At 47.4% G+C, this 23,352-nt stretch overlaps 8 protein-coding genes and 1 non-coding gene across 9 annotated transcripts; 5 read left to right on the top strand and 4 right to left on the bottom strand.

The window, feature by feature from the left end:
* Positions 1–940: 940 nt before the first annotated feature.
* F9C07_2231600 (uncharacterized protein) lies at positions 941–2,245 on the bottom strand (the record flags this gene model as incomplete). Its single annotated transcript, XM_041291412.1, has 5 exons — positions 941–1,367; positions 1,459–1,540; positions 1,607–1,645; positions 1,700–1,884; positions 1,944–2,245. 5 exons carry the CDS (start codon positions 2,243–2,245, stop codon positions 941–943), a joined length of 1,035 nt encoding a protein of 344 aa, XP_041145295.1.
* A 330-nt stretch (positions 2,246–2,575) lies between these two features.
* F9C07_7614 (Alpha/Beta hydrolase protein) lies at positions 2,576–3,993 on the top strand (the record flags this gene model as incomplete). Its single annotated transcript, XM_041291424.2, has 2 exons — positions 2,576–3,061; positions 3,124–3,993. 2 exons carry the CDS (start codon positions 2,576–2,578, stop codon positions 3,991–3,993), a joined length of 1,356 nt encoding a protein of 451 aa, XP_041145294.2.
* A 192-nt stretch (positions 3,994–4,185) lies between these two features.
* Positions 4,186–5,469, bottom strand: F9C07_2066300 (C6 transcription factor; the record flags this gene model as incomplete). The annotated part of the gene is made up of 2 exons (XM_041291411.1): positions 4,186–5,286; positions 5,401–5,469. The coding sequence occupies 2 exons, from the start codon at positions 5,467–5,469 to the stop codon at positions 4,186–4,188; spliced, it is 1,170 nt and encodes a 389-aa protein (XP_041145293.1).
* Positions 5,470–5,779: 310 nt separating this feature from the next.
* Positions 5,780–8,786, top strand: F9C07_2282648 (MFS drug transporter). Its single transcript, XM_041291423.2, has 4 exons — positions 5,780–6,681; positions 6,744–6,769; positions 6,849–7,783; positions 7,836–8,786. Exons 1-4 carry the CDS (start codon positions 6,128–6,130, stop codon positions 8,001–8,003), a joined length of 1,683 nt encoding a protein of 560 aa, XP_041145292.2. The 5' UTR covers positions 5,780–6,127; the 3' UTR covers positions 8,004–8,786.
* F9C07_t108 lies at positions 8,440–8,543 on the top strand. Its single transcript has one exon. It is a non-coding gene; the product is annotated as a tRNA-Ile (tRNA).
* A 763-nt stretch (positions 8,787–9,549) lies between the features above and the next one.
* On the bottom strand, positions 9,550–12,109 carry flbC (uncharacterized protein). Its single transcript, XM_041291429.2, has 3 exons — positions 11,149–12,109; positions 10,588–11,075; positions 9,550–10,530 (listed from the first exon to the last, which is right to left on the bottom strand). The coding sequence occupies exons 1-3, from the start codon at positions 11,607–11,609 to the stop codon at positions 10,415–10,417; spliced, it is 1,065 nt and encodes a 354-aa protein (XP_041145291.1). The 5' UTR covers positions 11,610–12,109; the 3' UTR covers positions 9,550–10,414.
* A 227-nt stretch (positions 12,110–12,336) lies between these two features.
* F9C07_1474097 (uncharacterized protein) lies at positions 12,337–12,871 on the top strand. Its single transcript, XM_071508125.1, has one exon. It carries the CDS (start codon positions 12,387–12,389, stop codon positions 12,675–12,677), a length of 291 nt encoding a protein of 96 aa, XP_071365300.1. The 5' UTR covers positions 12,337–12,386; the 3' UTR covers positions 12,678–12,871.
* A 1,006-nt stretch (positions 12,872–13,877) lies between these two features.
* Positions 13,878–14,415, bottom strand: F9C07_1474079 (uncharacterized protein). The gene has a single exon (XM_071508124.1). The coding sequence runs from the start codon at positions 14,322–14,324 to the stop codon at positions 13,950–13,952; it is 375 nt and encodes a 124-aa protein (XP_071365299.1). The 5' UTR covers positions 14,325–14,415; the 3' UTR covers positions 13,878–13,949.
* Positions 14,416–17,149: 2,734 nt separating this feature from the next.
* On the top strand, positions 17,150–18,411 carry F9C07_7609 (uncharacterized protein; the record flags this gene model as incomplete). Its single annotated transcript, XM_071511658.1, has 4 exons — positions 17,150–17,224; positions 17,631–17,694; positions 17,809–17,882; positions 18,220–18,411. 4 exons carry the CDS (start codon positions 17,150–17,152, stop codon positions 18,409–18,411), a joined length of 405 nt encoding a protein of 134 aa, XP_071365298.1.
* Positions 18,412–23,352: the final 4,941 nt, after the last annotated feature.

Raw genomic sequence — 23,352 nt, 5'->3', positions numbered from 1 at the left:
GTGTAGGTTTTGTACTCCAAACGTCTATCTATTTTCCTATAGCTCAGTTGCTGGAACCCTCAGTATCGTTTCGGGAATGTTTCCTTGTCTTCATTTTGTTACATTGTAAGAACGAAAGCTACGGGTGGCAGGATTAGCCGCCGCATCTTTGCATAGAACTCATAAATGATAAACAGCCGTGCATGAGACCTCGAGAAAAATATGCCTCGCCATTCGAATTGGTAATTAACTTTTATGCACCGCAAAGCCATCAGGAGGCGCAGTGAAGAGTTGGAATGGAGGCCGAGATGGTAAATATGCCGGAGACATAACCAACCGCATACGATTGTTAAGCGCCGTACATCGACACGTGCCATGGATTAGATGATACTATTACCTAGCTTCCTTGGTAGACTCGGAGAGAAGGGAAAATCATTGTTGCTGGACGCTTAGTGAAAGTGAACACCTGTATGACGTGCTGCTTGACATTCTCCGATAGAGCGCAATTCATCTCAATCACCTAAAAAGGATATAGAGTGACAAGTGTGTAAGAAACTCTTGAGGTAGGATATTCTCTAGCAACAGGTCATGAGATAGATGCAAGTCACCAGACGAGGACAGTTATCGTGGTTTCATCAATGCACGGCACAATCCCTATGAGCTTCTACTTCCGCCGACCTGCATAGCTGGATGTTACAACGTATATGTCTCATGACATGAATCAGAACTTGCACGTCTGAAGAATTCGTACGTTCGGTGAATCTCAGTGCATATATCCGCGAATTGCATTACCACTCTACCGTCTGTAAGGGTATCAAATCTGTATTGAACTGGTATCTAATTATAAATCGATAATATGCCATGCCAACGTGCTGTAAATAGCCAATAGCATAAAGCAATCCCTTCTAAAGATTGCATAATTCTAAATATCAAAACTTTCTGCAGCAGCACAGGGGCGTCGTCAAGTCTCGTCATCCTTGGTCTCTTTTACCAGGCGGCCACTACTGCCCTCATCAAGTTCCGTATAGCCGTGCATGGGTCGTGAGCGACGCTTAGAGCCGAGCATGGAAGCTTGTCGGAGGTGGCCTCCTGGAATTGGCTGCATCTCCAACTCCGGGTCTCGTGAGACTGTTCCTCCGCGTCCCAGGGATGACTGCTGCCGAGATGTTCCTTCGGTGGTTCTCGATCGAGATGCTTCCCGCTCTCCGCGGTAGAACCCGTATAAAACTGGTGCATTGGCCACGATTGCCGCGGCAAAAAGCTCCACAGAGGCCCAGGTTGTGCGATTCACTTGCGCTGTGGAGTGCTGGGCATTTTGAGGAAGACGGATGACGGTGATTACGACGATGAAAAATCCAACAGCGAAGAGGGCCGCGAGTTGCAGTTTCCTGATACATGTAGTGGTCAGTAGGTGAGGTTAACTGAAACTCGTTGTCAAAGCATGTAGTTCTTGAGGCAATCAACCTGGGGCGCTCTTACTCCAGTAAAGGCCGCTTAACCTTGACCAATAGTGGGACCGGCAAAACGATCAGCATCAGATCCGTAACAATGTTCAGGACCCCTATAGTCATTCCACAAGCTATTAGCCTCCCTATCTACCGGAGACAACATCAACTTGTGTACCCACCTAGAACAATCAGCTGCAGCTGTGCTTGAGAGCAGAGTCCTATCGGTCCTGGTTAGTGAGCGATGCGTAATGTCCCAAGATAAGGAGGCGCACCAGGGTCTGGCAGCACAATCCAGTAATGGTCGAAAGGGTCGCATTCCGTGAATGTCACAATCTGCACAGTCACGTAGGTGGCCGCAAATATGAAGACATATGTGCCCAGGGTTATGCGTTCCCAGCTGAGGTTGCGGAGCAAATGACGGTACGTATCGAGCAAGATGAACTTCTGAAGCCAGAGACTGAGGTTCAAACGTCAGCTGCCGCGGTCAATTTTTAATAGACAAAAATATGTGCGTACTATGTGTTGTAGAAGACTCGATTAACCAGGGTGAACTTGCTCGCAGTTTCTCGACGGTAAATCTCCTCGGACGTGAAATGGTGCGAATATCGAAATTCACGCGACATATTATTCGTACCCCAGATAATAATGACATGGACGAGCGCCAACCTGATCAATGCACAGAGAATCGCACAGAGCGATAGATAATCCCCCAAGACAAACGCTTTCCCACGAATTTTCCGCATCACCAAGCGTATCGAGATCAACCCGACCGCACACCAGATGAGGACCCATAGAGATACCAGAGTCGCATCGTCCATGGTGGCTCTATCACTTTGGCATCATGTCGGCTGTGTTGAATGCGATCGAGTTTCGGCTGCCGAACCTGATGCGAACCTATATGAACAGATCGCAACTCCCGGTCGGCCTCGGTTTTTCACCATTTTTCACACTCCTCTCCGTGCAGAGACCCATTTCCAGGATTCTGATGACGAAAACTTAATTCTTTAGGGCTCGCTAGAAGTGTTAGTCTTGCACCGTTCCTCGTGTGCTTGTACGCTAAGTTCCTTATAGCAAAGTCTATATCCGCCTTAGGACAGTTGTGAACGAATCATTTTACAATAAGAGTACAATTAATATAGGGGAATTGTATGACTTACATTTTTGGGCCCACCAAAGGGAGATGTTCAGTTAACCTTACCTCTCATAGTAAAACGGGATGGAACCGGTGTCTCACTGCCACCACGAGGAGCTCCACTGTTCCACCAGCAACCCGATGGTCTGATTGCTCTCTGCCGAAGATCCCCCGTCTTCGCATTCAACTTGCATTGATTTTTTCTTCACACCCCTGTCAACTGCATATTCCAGAAGCAGCCAAGATGCGGTTTGGTTACGCTCTAGCAGGGATCTTGATCTCAATTGCCGGCGCCAATGCTGTGACGCACACCCCCATCGTTTCCAACGCTGAGATAGCCTATCACCGTAATTACCTATACGTCGGGGGCCAGTATGTGCAGGACAACTCAGGCGGACATGTCTTCACGGATCAGATGTACGTGGAGAAACTCACTCCCACGCGAGGTGTGACCAAGGAACACCCGATTGTGTTTATTCATGGTCAAGCGCAAACCGGCACGGTAAGCTTCAGATGTCCCGACCGCGGAAAGAAAAGGCTGCTTGACTAACTCTGGTGCTCCAGAACTGGCTGAACAAGCCCGACGGCGGAAGTGGCTGGGCCTCCTATTTCCTCTCCCAAGGCTACGAATGCTACTTGATCGATCAGACCTTCCGTGGCCGCAGCCCCTGGTTCCCAAGCAATGGCACCATGAAAACCTACAGCGCTGAGATCCTCCAGCAGCGATTCACAGCCGCGAAACACTACATGCTCTGGCCCCAGGCCGCGCTGCACACTCAGTGGAACGGTACCGGCATGATGGGTGATCCCGTTTTCGACACCTACTACGCCTCGACTGTGGAGTTCTTTGGATCCAGCACCGGTCAGCAGTACACCATGCAGGAGGCCGGTGCGGCATTGCTGGACCTTATCGGTCGCCCGGTGGTTCTGCTCTCCCACTCGCAGGGAGGCCTCATGCCATGGATCATCACCGATGTGCGCCCGGACCTTGTCCACGCCATCGTGTCCCTGGAACCCACTGGCCCTCCCTTCCAGGAGGCTGTCTTCAGCAACACCTCTTCTCGTCCCTATGGTCTCACAGACATTCCCCTTACTTTTGAGCCCGCCGTTTCGGACCCCAAGAAGGACCTCGTGCGCCAGGTTATCCCCAGCAACTCCACTACGCGTTCCCCTTGTGTCATTCAGGCCGAGCACCCGGAGCCTCGCAAGCTGGTCAACCTGCAAAAGGTGCCTACTATGATCTTGACCACCGAGTCTTCTTACCATGCTCCCTATGACTGGTGCACTGTCAAGTTCTTGCGCCAGGCTGGTGTGTCCACGGAGCATCTGCAGTTGGGTGAGATTGGCATCCACGGTAACGGTCACATGGTTTTCATGGAGAAGAACAGTGACCAGGTCGCGGGAGTGATCCAGAAGTGGATTGAGCGTCAGTAACTGGTGCCTTGATAAATTCGATGTGGCTACTCTCGGCCTTGTTGAACGAATCCTGGCGGGACCAGTGGAAAGAACACAGCTATGTCTAACATGTATTATAATCTCGTCGTTTATGAATACATTCGAACCTGTACAGCATCGCACCATGCTCGATGCATGTTTGTCTTACAAGGCGCGGCTTTTGATTAATCTTCAGACCCCTATCATCTTCCGTGGCCATTCCAATGCCTGTTCCCATACTGGGTCTTCGCTCTTAATCTCAGCCAACAACTCAGTGACCAAATCCCTACCACACCCCATCGCCCACCAGAAATGACTCCCCAGTTCATTTAACAGCACACCCCAGTGCATCAAAATCAATAACGGAACCGGCTGACGCATCCGCAGCCCATCAATAAATTCCTTCTTAGTATAGACTAACCAAGCAAGAATAGCCACCGGGTGAGACGAACGAGCAAACTTAGCAAAACAAGATCGTAACAGGTCAATTGCCTCCCGATTAGCACTACCGTGCTCGGCATCGTCGATGCAGGTAGTCAACCGGCTTAGTTTCTCTATGGCAACAAGCTCCTCAGAATCTAAGTCCCCAGTTTCTATCATCCAGAAGTCGTACTTAGAAAACATACTGGCTTTAAGCCACGGTCGACTGATACGGGAGACCTTAGTCGAACCTTGCAGGAGCTCGAACACGGAGACCATGTTCTCGATCATACTAAAGCATTCACCTCTATGCTGGGCATTAAGACGCGGTAAGGCGATACCAATGACGGTTATTATAGCGGACTGGGCGAAGACTGCGTCGCAGTTTACCGGGGTGAGCGCACCGAGCGCTTGTCGGAATGGGACGAATGACATGTTATAGTATTGAAGCGCGGTGTCGAGATACGACAGCACGTGAGTGGTTTCTGTAGCTGTCGCTGCTATATGCAGGGAAGCCAGTGCGAGGATGCCATGGAGTAAGAAAGTATGCTTAGATGCTTGTTGGGGGATGAGGACCTGCCAGTCATCCATGTCGGACTGGTCTCCACATAGACATCGGAAGGTGTCGGTCGAGAACTTGTGCATGAGTTCGAGATCACGAAGGACAAAGCTTGGCTCGGCAGATACTACGGAGCTCATAGGTTGCTTGTTCTGGTTCTTTAGCTGCGATTGTCCCTGATGTGGTGGGTCTGGGGAGCGATCGGTCACTGCATGAGCGGTGCGTCCCGGAGCTGAGACTATAGGGATCTTCAAATATGTACAAGTGAGCTCCCGAGAGGTGCAATTGGAGCATATCGGATGTTTCTCGTCGCACTAGTTCGGACAGGTTAGGGTATGTGTAAATGGCTCATGGGACCCACCGGTTATCTTGGAAGTGTTCGATATTAAGAGACACCAGGGCGCTGCTGGGACATAGGTAATTCGTACCTTTACTCTCCTCTCCTTGCATTGATCGCAACCATTTCGCGATTTCTTGTGCGACCGTCGAGGTGGCATCTTGAGGACTATGTAAAGACCACCCGTACCGGAAGCCCAGGAAAGATAGATCACTCTCGATGGGCTGAGTATCTCCCCACAATCACGCGTATTCAGCTATAGTGTCAGAAGAACAGGCTACTGATACCAAATCCTGCCTTGTTTTTCGTGGTCAGGAAACTGACGTGAGTGTAGTCGATGGTGAGACTGTAGTCATGGACAAAGTATGGGAGCGATACGACAACGGATACGAGAACGAAAACGAACACGACCTGCCTTTGTCAGAAAACAACGCAACACCATGAATACCCCATATATAATCCCCTTTTCAATTTTTCTTATATCATTGTTCAGGATAGAGCTCTCATTAGAGATATTTTACGCGGTCAGCGCAAGAGCCAGGCCTATCCTCTCGTACGAGTCTTCACAACTTTGAGCCAACATCCGGTTTATACTGCATCTCGGCTGCTGTCGGAGAGCTACAAGCAACTCTGAGAACCAGTGCATGCTTACTGGTGGGATTTGTTGCTCTAATATACTGATTGCAACTGTTGGGGACAGAACAAACCAAAACTGCCCGGGCAACCGAAGTCTAAAGAGCCAGCGGAAATCCATATTTGTCTTTCCATGACGCTGCGACAATAACTAGCAGCCCGAACTACTTCATCAAAAGAGTATAATGGTCATGGCGAAAGAACCTGCCCAGCCGTCCACAATGGCATCAAGCCAGCCTCAAGCTACAACAGATACTTCTAGCCGAAGTTTCCTTCAGATTTCTATTGTCATGTCATGTCTTTGCGCCGGAACATTTGTGGCCGCGTTAGATGCCACTATCGTCACTACCTCTCTGCCTTCTATTGCTGGCCATTTCCATTCAGCTTCAGGGTACACTTGGATCGGAAGTGCCTACATACTGGCCAACACAGCTTCCGTTCCCTCGTGGGGGAAGCTGTCCGATATTTGGGGAAGAAAGCCGCTTCTGCTTTGTGGAAATGCAATCTTCTTTGCGGGAAGTTTGATCTGCTCTGTAGCCAATACGATGGCATTGTTTCTGTTTGGTCGTGTTATGCAAGGCCTGGGTGCAGCAGCGCTGATGACGTTGGTCAATATCTGTGTCTGTGACTTGTTCTCCCTCAGGGATCGAGGCCTATATTTTGGTCTTCTATCCGTAGACTGGGCTTTGGCTAGCGGAATTGGTCCCATATTAGGCGGCGTGCTAACGGAGAAAGCGACGTGAGTACTACTTGAAGATCTCAATCAGCTTCTTAACACACTAACCAGGGGGCACATAACAGCTGGCGGTGGTGCTTCTGGATCAACTGTATGGCATTCTCTGCTTACCCATCACCAATATCTTGTTGGAAAGATCGCTAACTAACTGGTCGATACTGCGAATTAAGTACCAATCACCGGTCTCGCATTCCTATTGCTATGGTTAGCCCTCGAGCTCGACAACCCACACACACCAATCTGGGACGGTCTCAAGGCCGTCGACTGGATCGGCTCATTATTCGTAATCGGCAGCAGCATCATGCTTCTCCTCGCCCTAGACTTCGGCGGTGTCACGCACCCCTGGGACTCAGCAACAGTCATCTGCCTCATCGTGTTCAGCATAGTAGTCCTGAGCCTATTCGTCCTAAACGAATGGAAACTCGCCAAATACCCAGTAATACCACTAATCCTCTTCCAGCACCGATCCGGTATCGCCGCATTCGTCGTCTGCTTCTGTCACGGATTCATCTTCATGGGCGAGGCATACTACCTACCACTATACTTCCAAGCCGTCCTCGGCGCCACCCCAATCATGTCCGGGGTCTATCTCCTAGCCTTCGTCATTGCCTGCACATTCTCAGGAGCTTTCACGGGCCTTTTCATCCAGAAAACGGGCCAATATATCCCCCCGATGTGGCTCGGCCTTGGCCTCTTAACCCTCGGAGCGGGACTCCTCATCAACCTCGAAGCAACAGCTAACTGGGGCAAGATCATCGGATTCCAGATTATCTCGGGTCTAGGGATAGGCATGAACTTCGAAGGCCCACTGCTCGCTCTGCAGGCGATTGTCGGCGTCAAGAATACCGCAACAGCCACCGCTACAATAGGGTTCGTGCGCACTATGTCGACAGCGATCTCGGTGGTTATCGGGGGAGTCGTGCTCCAGAACCAGATGGTGAAGGAAGGTCCTAACCTCGTGCAATCTCTGGGTAGTGAGCTCGCGAGTCGGTTTGGTGGCGCGAATGTCACGGCTAATATACAGCTGATCGGGACGCTTCCGGCGGATCAGAGGGAGGTGGTCCGGCAGGCGGTGTTTGGTTCGTTGCGGACTACGTGGATTATGGTTTGTTCCTCTCTTCTTCCACATGGGTGATGCTTGCTGACAGTGTCGTTAGTATGTCGCTTTTGCGGGGGTGAGTCTTGTTGCTGGGTTCTTTGTTGGTGCTCATCATCTTTCGGAGGAGCATGAGGTGGCTGTTTTGGGACTGCATGGTCAGAGTGGTGACTCGTCGGAGGATACATCTGATGATGCCCCAGCTACTCGGACTATGGAGATGCAGTAAGCATCTGTTGCTTGGTATGAGCGGTTCAAAACGATTCCATCCAAGAACAAACATACAACCACTACATAGGCTCATCAAGCATGAAGCCGAAGGCATATAGATCCAGGATACACAATGTAAAGACATCACAACACCACAACCAACAGATCAATCAAAATCAACACCCTCTCTACAACTTAACACACCAACCCTAATAAAAGCAACACGACCCAAACCCCAAAAACCCATACCCCAAACGACTCCATATCCCGCAACCCAAAACACCCTACCCCAAACCAAACCAACCCCAACAAAGCACAACCACAAACTCCAAAGTAAACACACACAACCAAAAAACAAAGTAAAACAACCACTCAATCCACCACACCTCACCTAGCTAAAAAAGCAAAACAATGAAAACACAAGCCATACAAGATTTGCCACTGGGTAAGATGCGGCTCCTTTGGCCTAGTGGTTATGGCGTGGCTCTTATGTGGTAACACCGTTGTACGGATTCCGCATGCCTAGCTGAAGTCGAGGGTTCGACTCCCTCAAGGAGCATGTCTTTTTTTTCCCTTTTTCTTTATATCCTTTGGGGTGTGTATACCTGCCCTCAAGGTTGGAGGGGATTTTTAAGAGTTGAGGGTTTGCTTGGTTTTTGATTTTTGGGCTCTCTTGGTATCTCTATCCTTTGGTGAACTTTGAGAGTGTGAGTGGCTGTTGTATGGACGTGGTGATATGATGTGCTTGTGTGCTTGTTTGGAGGATGTCTGTTTAGTTGTGTCAATGTATCTATCTATATGGCATCTGGAAAGTAATAATATTACTATGAATGTACATAGATGGACACAATCCAACTTCCACGAGCACGATTCGTTCTTTATAGTCTAGTCTACATCCTAATATTCCAAACAAACGTGTACATATCCACCAGAAGCAGAACCTCTAACTGAAGTACAAATTCACCGTACGTATTCGTACTTCAAAGATTAAAAGGCTTACTGAGTCGTGGGTATGTGAGCATTTCCGGTCTAGTTAGTTTGTTATGGAGGATGTGTGTACAGTACTCCGTATGTGAAGTCTGTCCATGACATACTACAGTGGGATGCAAAAAGTTTGAAACCATCCGCTTGACCGCCCTACATACCGCCATATACTAACCCACCAAATTCAGTATTTGAACCTACACACGTCTATCTACACATCGACTTATAGCTTCTAGGAAGGAGATAGATGCTGGTTATTAAGTTGGGTAACCTGTAAACTAAGTATTCAGGCCCAGGTATGGTTTTTGCGAGGTTTCTGCGGTGTAAAATAGTAAAATTAGGAAGGCGGTTAGATCAGGCAATAAATGGATAGTTTCAAACTTTTTGCATCCCACTGTACAGTTCAGTATCAGTGGTGGCTGACATTTCTTGTAACGGACATGCATTCTTGACATGAATCATTGTACTCCGTACTCCGGAGTACAATACAGTTGATATGCTGACTCGTGTAGGTTTGCTTTACAGAAGAAGACCAAGTATGTGGATCATCATGCTTTCCCGGGTTTCTTTCTCTTTTTATTGGATTTGAACTTTGTTCGTGGTATCTAAATGTACATACATCTAACAAAAATTTATAGGGATGTGAAAAAATCCTGGTTTCAGATCGAATCTGTATTAGACAATAATATGGTATAGTAGTAGCGACCGTAGATGACACATTGTGTCTATGCTGAAATCCAAACCAAACAAGAATCCCCAACATTCCATTCCATATATGCTCCGCTCAATTGCAACGGGTATCAGTTCCTTCACGTTCAATTTCACCCGATATGTAAAAACCCGAGCCAAATAGCTACTGGTCATAGCATCACCCCTTGAAAGCAAAGAAAAGAAATGCTCTAAAAAAGAAAAGGGGACAAAGAAAAGAAAAGAAAACGATTGCCTGCTGCGTATATTTTCCGGACCCCAAACAAGCGATGCCTCGGAAACGCAGAAAAGAAGTCAAAACATGTCACAACCCAGTTGGTATCTGAAGATTCATGTCAAAGGAAAAGAAAAAACCAAAACCCTAGTCTAAGCGAGAGAAAGAAGTAGAATCACCATCCGGAAAACAACCAGTACCTCTATGGTCATAACGTGGGGAATAAAGAGACATCATTGCGAATTCCCGTTGCCCTTGTGCCGTGTCCTGCCGATCCATGATAAAATGAAAAGCGAAAATTGAAAAGGGGTATCAATTCTCCGGTTGTCGCGGAGACATAAAAGAAGAGAAGTCACGAAAATTGAAGTTGTTGTACAAGGGAAAAACCCATTCCGAAAGAAAATATAAGGTTGCGCAGCGCAGTCCGTTGAGCATCTCAATCGGAAACTCTTCGTTGCTTTGCGCGAGGACAAGGCTCAAGGGAAGGGCAGTAGAAAAGAAGGTCGAGCGAGTACGAGATTTGTTTATTCTTCGTCACCCGAGGCGCCTTCCTTCTCGCCCTTGTGAACCTTCTTGTGCCGACGAAGGTTGGAAACAACGGAAAAGTGTCGACCGCAGCCCTCTACATCACAGGCGAAAGCTGTATATAAAAAATATTAGTATCGCTTCCGTGCTAACAAGGTTTCTTAGAACTTACGCTTTTCACCAGTGTGACTGTACATGTGGGTCTGCAAAGATGAGGGGCGGGTGAAGCGCTTGTCGCACACCTTGCACCTGTGCTTCTTCTGAGTGTTGGAGGGCATTTTCGAACTGAACTGGCTCATCATGGACTGGGGTCCCGGGGGAGCGCTACCAGTCAGGAGGTTCGATGGGCGAGGAAGAGTCCGCGACAAGTGTCCGTTCTCGTAGGACTCGGAAGTCGTGGAGCTGTAGTCGGTCACAGAAGACTCGACGGATGCGACTGAAGCGCTGTAGTATGGGTAGCTGCCCCCGGAGGAGATCGAAGAACCAGAAGAGTGTGCGGAAGGGAATCCATATGAATCTCCAGAGCCCCGGCCGTTGCGAGGAGCGTAAATGTTACGGGGAGTCAAGTCCTGGCTGAGTGCGACCATTCCGCGACTGGCGTCAAGGGCGTCACCGAATGTAGGAGCCGAAGAAGGCTGTGATTGGCTGGCACGGGGATCACTATAAATGAGAAAAGTGTAAGTACAGTTCCAAATTCCAAGACGCGCAAAAGTTTTGTGGCTGGGGCTCTTACGCATGTGATATCCGGCGGCTATCCTGGTGGTGCAGGGGGGCGTAGCTGATTGGCGCATAGCTGGCTGGCGCGAAACTGCTCATGGACGAAGCAGTCGTGTAGGCAGGAGTCTGTTCGAAAGACGTGCGAGGCAAATCGTGGTGAAGACCCATCACTTCTGGTGCTGGGTAGCTAGTCGCAGGCGTAGTCGAGTATGTGCTGCTGGTGACCATCGAAGGTGCGGAGACGGGGATGCTCGAGTAGGGCATGGAGAGGGGGGATGGGCGGCTCACTTCCTCCTGTTTGGGGTGGTTCAGGATCGGATTGGATGCCATGGATGTCGCGTAGACAGGAGGCGTCGAATGCGACGTGGTGTGGGCAGCGGTCCACGGGTCAGTGAACTGCGGCGTGTTGTGGTGGTAAACACTGTCAAAGCCCATCCCGCCGTATTGGCGGTTCTGGTTTTCAATAACCATAGTCATGGAGAATAGTTTTGTCACAGAGATAGTCTCTCAGCTCGTGTTTTGTTATTGCGCGATTGGTGTTGCCGTGGACAATATCCCCTCAGCAATTCAAACCAACGTGGGTAACAAGGACGATCAAGGGCAGGATGATCGAAGCCAAGTAGAACAAGAGAAGTCTGGGTATGATTGACAGGTACGGTGAGGGGCACGATATGGAAGAAAGGGGAGTAGGAAGGGTGAAGATCAATTGAGACTGATCAGCGCAAAGGTAGAGAGAAGAAGGAAGGGAGTCGATGGTAGAAGTAGAAGTAAATAGTGATAATCTTTCGGCGGGAGGGAGCCAGGAACAAATAGATCCAGAGACAGAGTAAAAGAAAGGCCCTGAAACCCGATAGACAGGAAGAATGAAAGACAGTCTGGGGAAGGGCCCGAAGGGGATCGGCGAAGCTTATGAGCAAATACAGGATCGCAGCATGAGTGATGAAGCGCAGGGACGAAGGGAAGCCCTGTCGTTGCCGTGTTGGTGATGGGTTTTAGTGCCACTGACGACGTCCCGTCGGAGACGGTTGCAGATCGTTACTCTGGGCCGCTTAGGCTTCGAAACGGCGCCAGTGTTAAAAAAAAATAATAATATTTTACAATAATAATAATAAATATTATTTTCTACTTTTTTTATTTTTTAAATCAGAAAAACGAGGAAAATAATATTAATTGCTTTTTTAGTCCCAAAGTCAGTGTGGACTTTTCTCAATCTCCAAATAGGAACCAGTTCCTCGGGTGACCCCCAAGGTTTCGATGGGTCTTTTTTGGCTTTCCTTGGTTTTGGTTTTTTTGGTTTTGTGGTTTGAATTTTTCTTTTTCTTTTTTTTTTTTTCTCTCTTATTTTTCTTTTCTCCTCTATGTAAGAGAGAGGGGAAAGTGGTTATTTTACTATCTAAATATTTGCTTATTTTATTTTATTTTTTTTTATCCATATTGAATATTGTTTCCTACACATCTCCAATCCTCACACCCACTCTCTCTATAATCTCGAATTATAGGAAAGAACTCATTTCCCTTAGTTCTCCAAAAAGTCTAACACCCTAATTTCACGGGAAATTAAAACCAAAAAACCCAATTGCTTATTTTCTATTTTTACCCATGGGCAAATTCCATCGTCTTCAACATGAACATCATAATCCTCATTGTAATATTGTTTACTCATTATGATAATCTTAAAAAGAAAGAAGGAAAAAGAGAATTAGACTTGAAAATTAAACGACATCTGTTTCAGAAGTAAGATCCATGACAAATCGCGATAAATTAACCAACCCCAAGACTCCCTCTCAATCTGAACGAAAGCAGGGGAGTAGGAGGCATAGGGGAAACATCTGAAACTCCGGCATCGGAAAAGTATAGTAGCAATCATTCTTATTCTTTCCTATTTGGATTGGATTCTATAGGCTGTGCGTAAGCTACGATAACATCATGACTCTACGGAGTAGTACTATCTAATAAAAGGCGTCGGTGATGTTTGGTTAGCCATACAGGACGGAGCCGAAAGGAACATGAGAATCGATAATAAAAAAAAATAAATAAATAAAACAAAATATCATAATAAAAAAAAAGGAGGGAATCAATGTGGGTTTTCCGCAGAGACAGTGAAGTAAAAGACATATGGAGTCGAAAAAGCATCCTCTGGCTAAAACTACGGATACCCTCTCAGGAGAGAGAGAGGTATGGAGTCCGATTACACGCGTACGTACACCGTATGTCACATAGTACTTGTCGTCTGTGTGGTGTGTGAGGGAGTGTGTGCGCGAATAATCATCAGGGGCGGTGGGCTGAACACAAGAGATGTCGACCACTAGCACTAGGGAAAGAAAGCTCCCTCACAGCCAATGCTGAATGTTTAGTGTAAAGGGGGCGCGGCGGGGGAGACAGTTTGTGCCGTGTCTCTAGCAAGTAGTGTGTCTGGAGGGGGCAACCAGCACCAAAGCAGGAAAGCGTGGGCAGAAAGTCAGAAAGGGTCAGAAAAATGTAAAAAAATCCACTGGCGCAGGCAACGCCAAGACTTGAGCTTAGATGCAGCGACCAAGGTTCGCCGTGAGCCCTTGAGAGTTGGGTGTGTTTCAAGGTAGCGGGGAAGAGGGAGATCACAAAGATGCGTCAAAGGGTATACCCGTTCCGTGGGGGAGACTTTCTCGCTGGCCGACTGGAGATAAAAAAGCTCCCAGTGAGAAAGTAGTGCTGGGTTGGTGGGTCCTCTCTTAGTTCTGAAGCTCCACTTGCTGTACACTGATTGATTGATTTTCTGTCCCTTTTTCTCTATTTTACGGAGTCCTTTGTCGGATTCTTCCATTCCCAACCCATCGAAGTTCAAGCCTCCCGAAGATTACCGAGCCGTACTGTATTGTCCTGAAGATAGATGTATACACAAGAGCTACAGAGATATGAAAGACAATAAATCAACAAAACCATTAAGAAATCTATAATGATCGAAAATAAACACAAAATTGAAATCCATAAAAAGAATAAAAAATAATAATCCCAGCACGCATTCCTCAGCAGACCATCACAAAGTCCAGTAAAGGCCAAGACTCCAGTCCCGAAGCTTCGCGCACAGCGATTGGCCCATTGGCTCGGGGAGGATGATGAGTTGGCCTCCTGGCAACCTGCAGTGTGCTTGCGGGCTGCAGTGACGGCGGTAATACCGGTAATACTCCTTCGAGGACCTCTGATTCGCACGCCCATCCACCTGACTCTGGTAACTTTACCTTACTTTTTACTATTCCGGTTTGACTCTCTGAGGCTACGATGGAAAAAAGCCAGCCTGCGAGATCATGTAGTGGCATGTCCGTCCTTCGGTATGGAGCACGTGCATACAGAGAGCTGCATAGGTGTTAGGAGCTTTGACGAACATTCCTATTTCCCCCTCATGGTGCTGTGTGATTCATGCTGCAAATGCCGGCCGCGTACTCCATTCTTTTGGTAGCATGTACATACATACATGCATACATGCGGCGAGGTGGTGGTTTTGCCTTGCTTATACGAAGCCCTGGAGTGAATCGAGGGGGAGGGGAAGTTGAGGGGAGCATTAGGTGATAGACAAAATAGGCAATTTAGGTTGAATAGGGTAGTAGTCTGTCTGTTTAGGTATGGTAGGTTATCATTCATGCCATCCGCATGCATATGAACTACCATCCATGGAGTGAGTTAAATCTCGGAGGTGAGGTAGTTTTAGGACACGGACACACACACATGAACTCTGTTTGAATACCTCAATCCATTCGGAATATACTCCATACGTACAAGCGTTAAGCGATTGAAGCAAAAGAGGGGGGAGCGAACAACAACAAAAATTAAATAAAGTAAAAAATAATGAACATTAAGAAGAGTACAATATTAAAATGCCTGCACAATGACGGCATAACAGACACAAAGCGTTACACCCGGCACTCGTTCTGCAGAGATCATGCTCTTCCCGCGTGTTCACCAATCTATTGTCATGAAAACGGATTGCGCTCCAATCTCTCGTGGTGAAATACCCCGAGCTCGAACGGCGCGTCATTGTACATACATGCCACATAAAGCATACATACATCCTTACGTCCAGTGATGGAAGAGGCACCATCCCAAGCCACTTACCGATGATACCATCTGCAAGCCCATACCCACTATACTTCTTTCTAGATAGAAAGTGGATGTCAAGTTGCGTGTGATGTGTTCTATCATCCTCACTTGGTTGGCACCGCTAGTGGATGTTCTCTTCCCGCTCTGACGTCGGTGTGGAGAGTTTTTCCTACTTAGTTCGCTCGCTAATGGGGCCCTACAACCTCGAGAGAGTACTCGAGGAAAAAAGTTGATGGTGACATTCTGCACGATGGGACAAAGCTCCTAGAATAATGGCATTCAATTCCACGCCGAGGTTGCGACCAATGCGTTGCATCTCTTATTCCCTTTCCCACGGACCGAGGGTACATGCTCTCGACCACGGAACCTTTGCACGGTGGCTTGCGATCGAAAAGTAAAATGCGCCATGAAGGGGAAAACCCGGTCGGTAGATTGCCGGGCGGTACAGCACGATATATTGTTTCCATCCATGTGGACTGGAAAAGAATCCGATACAACTACATACAAGTATTTCCAACTGTACTTTTCCCTTATCCTGAAGCCTATATGGAACTCCACAACGTCAAACCTCTAGGTAAGGATATTCCCAGATCCAGAAGATCGAAAAAAAAGCAAAGATTATCATCGACAATCACAAGGCATAGCTCGAGGAAAATCTGCAGCTACTGCAAATCGCAAATGCTATCTTGAAGATCCCCAGCGTTCGGGAAATAATCCGTTGCGTGCAGTACAAAAACCTGTCTGGATATTTCGGCGCAACTCCGACAAGCGGGGGGGATTTCCATCTTTTCCCGCTTTTGCCACGACCAACCTTGGTTGACATCTTGACTTTCTTGAACTCTCATACACAGTGAACCAAGTGTACAGAAACTAAAAAGAACTAGATCGAAAGGGTAGAGTAAAAGAGAACCAACAAATTAATCTAATAAACATAACGCTAGACCATAACTATTTCTTCACGATCGATAGTCTCTCCCACTTAACATATCATATCATAACATGGCACTCAGGAAAACTAAACCCGCAACCCACAATACATCACGGAAAACAACATGTCAAGTGGATAAGCAAGTCCCCGAACCAAAGAAAACAAAAAAGAAGAAAATTGACATCTGCGACCACTCGACTGGGGCGCCTTAGCAGACGCCCAATCTGATAGGCACAACTCATCGACTAGCTTAGTTAAAGTTTCTGCTGTCCGTCCACATCGATGTTCTCCAAGCGAAGGAGAAGCGGATCACTGTCGATGCAAGGATCCACTAATTTATGTTTTCTTGTTTTTTTCTCCCCTGTCGCTCAGTCCGCTTGCATGGGTTTATTGTGAGGGATGAGCGACTCGGGTCGCCATAGGCTGGAGAACATTTCCGAGGTGGTGCTCGGATCCATTGTCTATGGGGTAGGCAGAGGGTGGTTACATCTGTGGCTTTCGTAGTTTGAACGACGCTATTTTGTGTGTACACTACGTAGTATCGATAAGATCGCAAATTGGAGGCGATCCGGATTGACAACCAGAAGGAACCAAGAAAAAAAGAAAAGAAACAAGAAAAGAAAATCACAACCCAACAAACAATAGGGGAACCATCCGCGGAACCCGAATAGAACCAACTCTGATCGGAACTCAGAGTAAAGCAGAAGAACGTGGGTCAGGGAGCCCACACGGCTGAGCACGAGGCAAGCCAGGTGATGAGGATAGGCGTGGGAAAGGTACGCATACTGTTAGTTAGATCGTGCTAGGGCGACAAGTTTGTTAGCGTGGAGTCAAGCTTAAGGATTTACATTTCGATTTTCTTCAGCCTTTCGCGAAGAGGCAAATTGGATCTTCCTAGTGTGGTGGCTAGTTGAGTAGTGAGAGTATTGGGTGGTGGGCGCTAGTCCACTAAGGTTATGAGGAACCTCAGCGAGTCTAAATTAAAAAGGAAAATCATTTGAGAAGCTATGGAGTCGCCATGATGGGGGGACTTTCTTTTCTGTTTATCCGCCCAAGTTGGAGATTGAATGAACATGCATTTTGTTCTGATACCGTGAGTGATAATTATTGGTTTGTTCGTAATAGCCACCATGTGCTCTATTGGATTGGATTTCAGTAGTCTGCGAGTCAAGGACGAAACTAGGATAGGTCATACTTCCTAACTTCTCACGTCTGCAGACTGTTACCCCTGTAGTTTAAATTAACTGAACTCGAATATTAACCCTAAATACCTATGCTTTGTTTTTCGGAGGCTGGATATCCAACCATACGTTTGTACCCAAAGGCAAACGAACCCCTAACTTCAGTGTTATACCTACTCCGGAATACGGAACCCATCCCGAGATCCTTCGGATACAGCTCCCTATCGTCAAAAACCGTTACAGGATAGGAGTCGAAGCCGAGCCGCACCCACGAACACATTGTTATTATGATCCTCAGAACACTTACCCTGATGGCAGATGATGACCACCAAACGAAATGACGTTACTTCTAAATATAACCGGAATCGAGGAGAGTTTGCGTGTATGTCCCCCTTGGCGGTGAACAGTGGTCCAATTTTGCGAAAGCCCACTTGCTATCCGAGTCCATCCTAGCCATTGCGGAATACCTGCCATCTGGCGGTAAATTTGCCTTCAGATATCTCGTGCACCTTGCTCCACCGCGGTGATGGTCGAGTGTCGTCCGCTCCTGGCGAAACGGAGATGGCCAGAGTAGGAGTCCCGAAATTCCAATGAGGATTCCGCGCGATGGAAGAGGCCCAAGCGGACGTGTATTGCGTAAACCCGCGGGAAAAAAAAAGCATGGTTAGTAACTCATGGATGGAGGTGTGGTGGTTGTTATTTTTATCACAGATTGGGAAATTAATGAGGATTACCCTTAACCTACTCCAGTAACCAAGGGTTTGCCAATACACAATAGAATAAATTAGAATAAAATAAGGGTCCAACAAGTGTGATACGAAACCCAGACTATAGTGGACAACCACTACCACACCTAATATGATACTGAGTTCTGACTCTGACTCTGGCTCTAACCATGGGTTGACAGTCTCTTCTGCTGGTTTGCCTCCTTTGGCCGCCCAAGACCCGCAGTAACCTCTGCTTTGTCAAAGCCAAAATTTTGGAGCGCCAGCCATTCGGGTTCAGCACTTCACCGCTTTTCCTGTCAGAGTCAGACCTCTCCCCCTTTAGTCTCATCCTTAGTCTCTACCACAGAAACCCAGAGCCCAAAATGGACTAGCTCGAACAGTCACCCTAACAGACTAAGGTCAGAGTCAGACTGGAGGCAAACCAGAAAATCAAAAAGAAAAAGAAAAAAAAGAAAAATGGAGATGCGATGCCGTGCCCTTAAACTTTGCCCTTCCCGGGCTCCACCACGCAGCAGGGATAGGTCTAAACCCTTCTTGGAAGGTCACAAAAACCCACACCAATAGGAAATCGCTCGCCCCTTGACACGGCACATCAGAGGAGTGAAAAAACGCGTAACGCTGGAACTCCAGCCACCCGCTGGCGAATCATGGGCGCCCCGCCTGCAAACAACCACCACTATTCCCAATTTCTTTGCGGGGGTTCCTGATCAGGAAATCCGGTGGGGCCGCTCATTCGTCGAAAAGAGTGAACTCGATACGAATTGCTCTTTAGTCTACCGCAATGCTTTCCACTTTAGGTGAGGGGGAGGTTATCCAGTGCGGGATGGATGAAGAGGGGCCTGGTGGCGGTCTTTGCGGCTTGTGCCTCAATGCTTGATTTGTTGATGATGGTTTTGCTGGAACCCTAAACTTTTTGGTTTGGGTCTTTTTTACTGCTTTTTTTGAGTTTGATGGGAGGTGGTTATGGAGATGGTGGCTTTTTTGGCGACATATCGTGGGAAATTGGTTTAGGTGGGTAAAAGTTGTTGGTGGTGGTGGTGGTGGTCTATGCGTGCACACTGGAGCTGAAGTACTCCAGTAACTATTTACTCGTAAAATGAACGATGGGGAGAATTGCCAGAATGGATGTCTGCGCTGTGCACTGACTGCTAGATGACTTTCACTAGCTGAACTATCGCAGTGTAGTTCACACCGTTATCATCGAGATGGTTATATTTAGGACTGTTAATTTCGCTTCCCTTGAGGGGGATAGATAGTCTGCTGAAGTGTACCAGTACGGAGTACGGAGTACGTAGTTATCTCATTGCCAAGGGTCCGAGTAAGCACCGGCTTTTGTATTCCGTGTTTGTCCGCATGAGCTGGGTGGATGTATAATCCGGGCTTCAAAAACCTTTCATGCATACCGACAGATTACTTCCGTATACTGTACATGAACAATAAGAACTACAATTCAAGACAACCCAAAAGGGAATTAAACAAAAGTCATAGAATTTGGCACCCGCAGCGGACAATCTCGGCAGATGGAGACCGCCCATCGGCACTTTAGTTCCAGAAGGTCGAGTTCGAGTCTTCAGGAACTGATGATCCCCGATACTTTAATTGAGAAAAGTGTTTACCCGGATGAAACGTACAATGATTCAGGTATAGGTAAAGAAGAAGAAAAGAAAAAAAAACACTAAAATTTTTAAACATCTGTCATCTGCACGGGGTCCATCTTGGCAGATCCATTCGGCAGATCGTCATGATTGGCGTTGTTGTCTCCGGTGTGGGCGCAAGAACCCAGTAAAGGAAAGGGGTTAATATGATACATTGTTTACATCCTAGAATATAGTATCGGATAGTATATGTACATAATTGTGTATGTATGAGGGAAGTTTGGGTTAAGATTTTTGGGGGGAGGGTGCTCGTTGGGCATGGTGGTGGAATGGTCTGCAGACTGGTTGGTACATTAGTAGTTAGTTATTTCTCCCTCATCGTCATAGAGAGAACAGTGTACCTGGAATTTCAGAATCTCTCCATTCCACGGACTAGAGAAACCTTAGTATCTCGAGGTTCTACGGGGTACGGATCACAGCCCGCGCGCTGAGGTCCCCGAAAGGCCGGAAGAACCAGTCGAAGCGCCAAGCTAATAGAGCAACTGATAGACCATGAGGACCAAAAAAAAATTTTCCATTCAGTATGGATATTAATTTACGATTTAAACTTGTCGTCTGTTAGGGGGTGTGGTTCACTCCCGCGTGCCCCCCCAAAATGTTGACCAAACCGCACCTGACTCCATCAAGAGGTTACTAAATACTACTCGATCCAGCTAACCCTCCCAAAAGGGCAGGCTATGCCTACGAACATTCCGCTAGGGGAAATTGATCACTCTCGATTGGTCGCGATTCCCGACGACCAACTGCCTACATCGGTAAATACTATTTCAGTAGCTTAGAAAGGTTAGTGCTAAACTCTTTCGAAAGAAGATGCTAAGTTTAAGGAGGTTAGCTAGGCTTACTAGCCAACTCAATCCGAGATCCATACCACACACATGGTTAGCACCAAGTCCTGGAATGGTAAGTACTATGCTGAAATAGGTATATTCTATTAGTGGATCCCACATCCCCTATCCAAACTAAGATAAGCCTCCTGCAAAAAGGGCAGCGACTAAGAAAATTTCACGGCGCACGCGATTGGTGCGCACCAGGCATGATTCATTTTTAAGGAAAAGACAGGGTGATGCAGCCACATGCCCCAGGGACGGCAGATAGTCGATAGCCGAGCTTGGCTCGACCCGATAACCCAATCAGAGAGGCTGGACCCACAGGAGCTGACGCGTGCACATCTCACGAAGCTTTCCTTATTTTGGGGGCACTTTACTGCTTCTGGTATGGTGCCGTGGAAGTTTTGCTTTTGGCTGTGTTTAAATGGGGGCTTGATGGTGGTTGTTGGGTCCCCTGGGGGCATTTTGGAATTGAGAACGCTTTACAAAATACAGAAAAAAGAATGGCATTACCCAATGTCAATGGCAACCTCCCCCGTCGGGAAATGAGGAAGAAAAAAAAAATGCACGCTCCCCCGCAAGCCCGTTTACCCTGAATCCCTGCGTGCGATCCTGGCCCGGCTCCACCACACTGCCACTCTCAGGGTTGCGGCTAGCAGTCAGATGAAACGCGCCGTTCATCCACACTAGAGCCGGAGCTGGCGTCCCACCCTCTTCAAGAACAGCACTCTAACTGGAGTTCAATGATATCGCGCATGATATCACTGGGCCCTAACCGTCAGATTGGGCTGCCATGAGAAGGGTGGTCGAGTGATGCTTGTAATAGAACGACCTGTTAACATTACTACGGTCTGGGTATCCATTGTTTGATTAACTCTCGTTCTACTGGTTAAGCAGCATTACGTAGGTCTCAGGGGTATCCCTGTTTTTTGTTCTTCAGGATAATATTTACCTTACTGGTTGCGTTTGCGGCTGGTTCTCATTATTGGGTTCGGATACTCGTGGCGGTTCAACGTCCCGGCCACTCTATATAGATCTTCCATTATAGGCTGTAGCAACCTACGACATCATCTCTAACGTTTCTTTCTATTCAATGACACAAAGGATGAATGGTCAAACAAGGACCCTTGAACAAGCTTCACCTGGCAGCAAGCCTTTGGCGTGATTCCCGACGGGAAAAACCCATCTAGTGTGCAGAAAGTGGAGCCCCACGGTCTTGGCGTATGTCAATGGCGGTGGTGGGCATGTGCTGCTCAGTCCATGGAAGAGACGATGGATGGAGGAATTTCACTATGAAACCACACAGACACTGTGCATCCAAACTAACTCTGAAACCCACATGCAGGATTCCAAATTCCTCTTTGGCTAATACTCGGTGAAATAGATTGAATGATTGCGTATGTACTCCGTACAGTGGTTGTCACCTTGCAGTGGATTCGGTCGGACTGGCACCCGTTTCCTCGACCCCAAAATGCAAACATGGGTCGAGGCAGGCCTTGATCAAAGCGTTCGAGCTTACGACTGCCAGGTGGGATGGATGGCAGTCCCTGCATCTGGGACTAACTGGAAGGGGCAGTTGGGTAAAATGACATGGACAAGAATAGAAAATGGTGACTTCTGTACCTGAGTATCACTATGGGGACCTTTTCATGTTATAGAGATGATCCTTCCGAATGGGGCCGTCATCTAGTCTACCACTGGTCACGATGGGGACGGGAAGAAATCATCGCCAGTATCCATAGACTAATGCCCATGTACGTAGTGTGTAGTATCTCAACACGAAGCTAACAGTACAAGTGCATATACGAAATGTCTGAACACACACAAAAGTGACGCTCGGTACCTGATCTCTCACATGAACCGAGGGGCAACGCAGGTACTATCAATTTCTCCCTCTCCACTTCAGAGTTTCGTTGGAGGTGATGATTGCAGCTGTAAATTTGCCTTCGCGGACGACGACGGCGATATATTCTATTTTAATCGTTGTTAATTTCTAGTCGCTTCGTAATACGCTCCTCTCGGACCTCTCGCCCCCAGCACTGGACGAGGAAGAAGTTTAGCTACGAGGTACCCGGTGCCCTATTTTCCTTTTCGGTCTCGCCGACGAAAACAGGGAGATTGAGCAGGAGGAGAAAACAGCCACATCTAGGAAATTATTTCCATGCGATTCAACCCTATCAGGCGCAAGACAGGGGCGCATGTTTCGGAGGTAAGGTGAGCGAGGGGAGGATGCAGGGGTACCATGCTGTGCTGTCTGCATTGCAGATGGATAGCTGTGTATCGGTATTTGCCGTCCCTCGTTCTGTACTGGGATGTCTGATAGATCGTCTTTTTTTCTACACAGTACATTGGTTATCTGATCTATCAACTGTCATAGGGCTTCGACTCGCTATCGAAGGACCGTCGAATACCTATAGTACCGCTGTTATACTCCGTGCATATGTACCGACACAATTGAAGTCGTTCGTCCAGCGGAACTCTCTCAATTCAATCCGAACCAGTCCAAATCCACACCACTGCAAACAAAATAAAATTCAACTAAAATCCTACTATGAAAGTTCAAATTGTAAGAACAATAAAATAAACATAAAATAAAATAAAAAGTAAAACCCCAATTTAGGAGGTCAACGCTCGAGCGTTCAGACCCTTACTAACTAGTGCGCATTAATTAGTTCGTTGACTTACTTCCTAAACCAAAACATCACCCACTACCAATCCATCTGATTTAATCTAACAGAAAAAAAAAATACCTCACAATCCAGCGCATATATAAATAGATAAAATTAAATGAAAAAGATGGGTAGTATTCTCATCATCCAGGGTCCTACGT

This window comes from Aspergillus flavus, chromosome 3 (genome assembly GCF_009017415.1).
Source record: "Aspergillus flavus chromosome 3, complete sequence".
Classification (NCBI taxonomy): Eukaryota; Fungi; Ascomycota; class Eurotiomycetes; order Eurotiales; family Aspergillaceae; genus Aspergillus; species Aspergillus flavus.
Note: the sequence above shows the minus strand (reverse complement) of the source record. Positions and strands in the feature narration are given on the sequence as shown.

What these genes read in the sequence shown, in the direction of transcription:
- F9C07_2282648 (XM_041291423.2), top strand. Translation starts at nt 6,128, where the DNA reads ATGGTCATGGCGAAAGAACCTGCCCAGCCGTCCACAATGGCATCAAGC. An exon ending in GTGCTAACGGAGAAAGCGAC is followed by an intron (nt 6,682 to 6,743) that starts GTGAGTACTACT and finishes GGCACATAACAG; the next exon opens with CTGGCGGTGGTGCTTCTGGA. An exon ending in GTGGTGCTTCTGGATCAACT is followed by an intron (nt 6,770 to 6,848) that starts GTATGGCATTCT and finishes CTGCGAATTAAG; the next exon opens with TACCAATCACCGGTCTCGCA.
- flbC (XM_041291429.2), bottom strand. Translation starts at nt 11,609, where the DNA reads ATGACTATGGTTATTGAAAACCAGAACCGCCAATACGGCGGGATGGGC. An exon ending in AGCCGCCGGATATCACATGC is followed by an intron (nt 11,076 to 11,148) that starts GTAAGAGCCCCA and finishes TCTCATTTATAG; the next exon opens with TGATCCCCGTGCCAGCCAAT. An exon ending in CAGTCACACTGGTGAAAAGC is followed by an intron (nt 10,531 to 10,587) that starts GTAAGTTCTAAG and finishes TTTTATATACAG; the next exon opens with CTTTCGCCTGTGATGTAGAG.
- F9C07_1474097 (XM_071508125.1), top strand. Translation starts at nt 12,387, where the DNA reads ATGGGTCTTTTTTGGCTTTCCTTGGTTTTGGTTTTTTTGGTTTTGTGG.
- F9C07_1474079 (XM_071508124.1), bottom strand. Translation starts at nt 14,324, where the DNA reads ATGGGCGTGCGAATCAGAGGTCCTCGAAGGAGTATTACCGGTATTACC.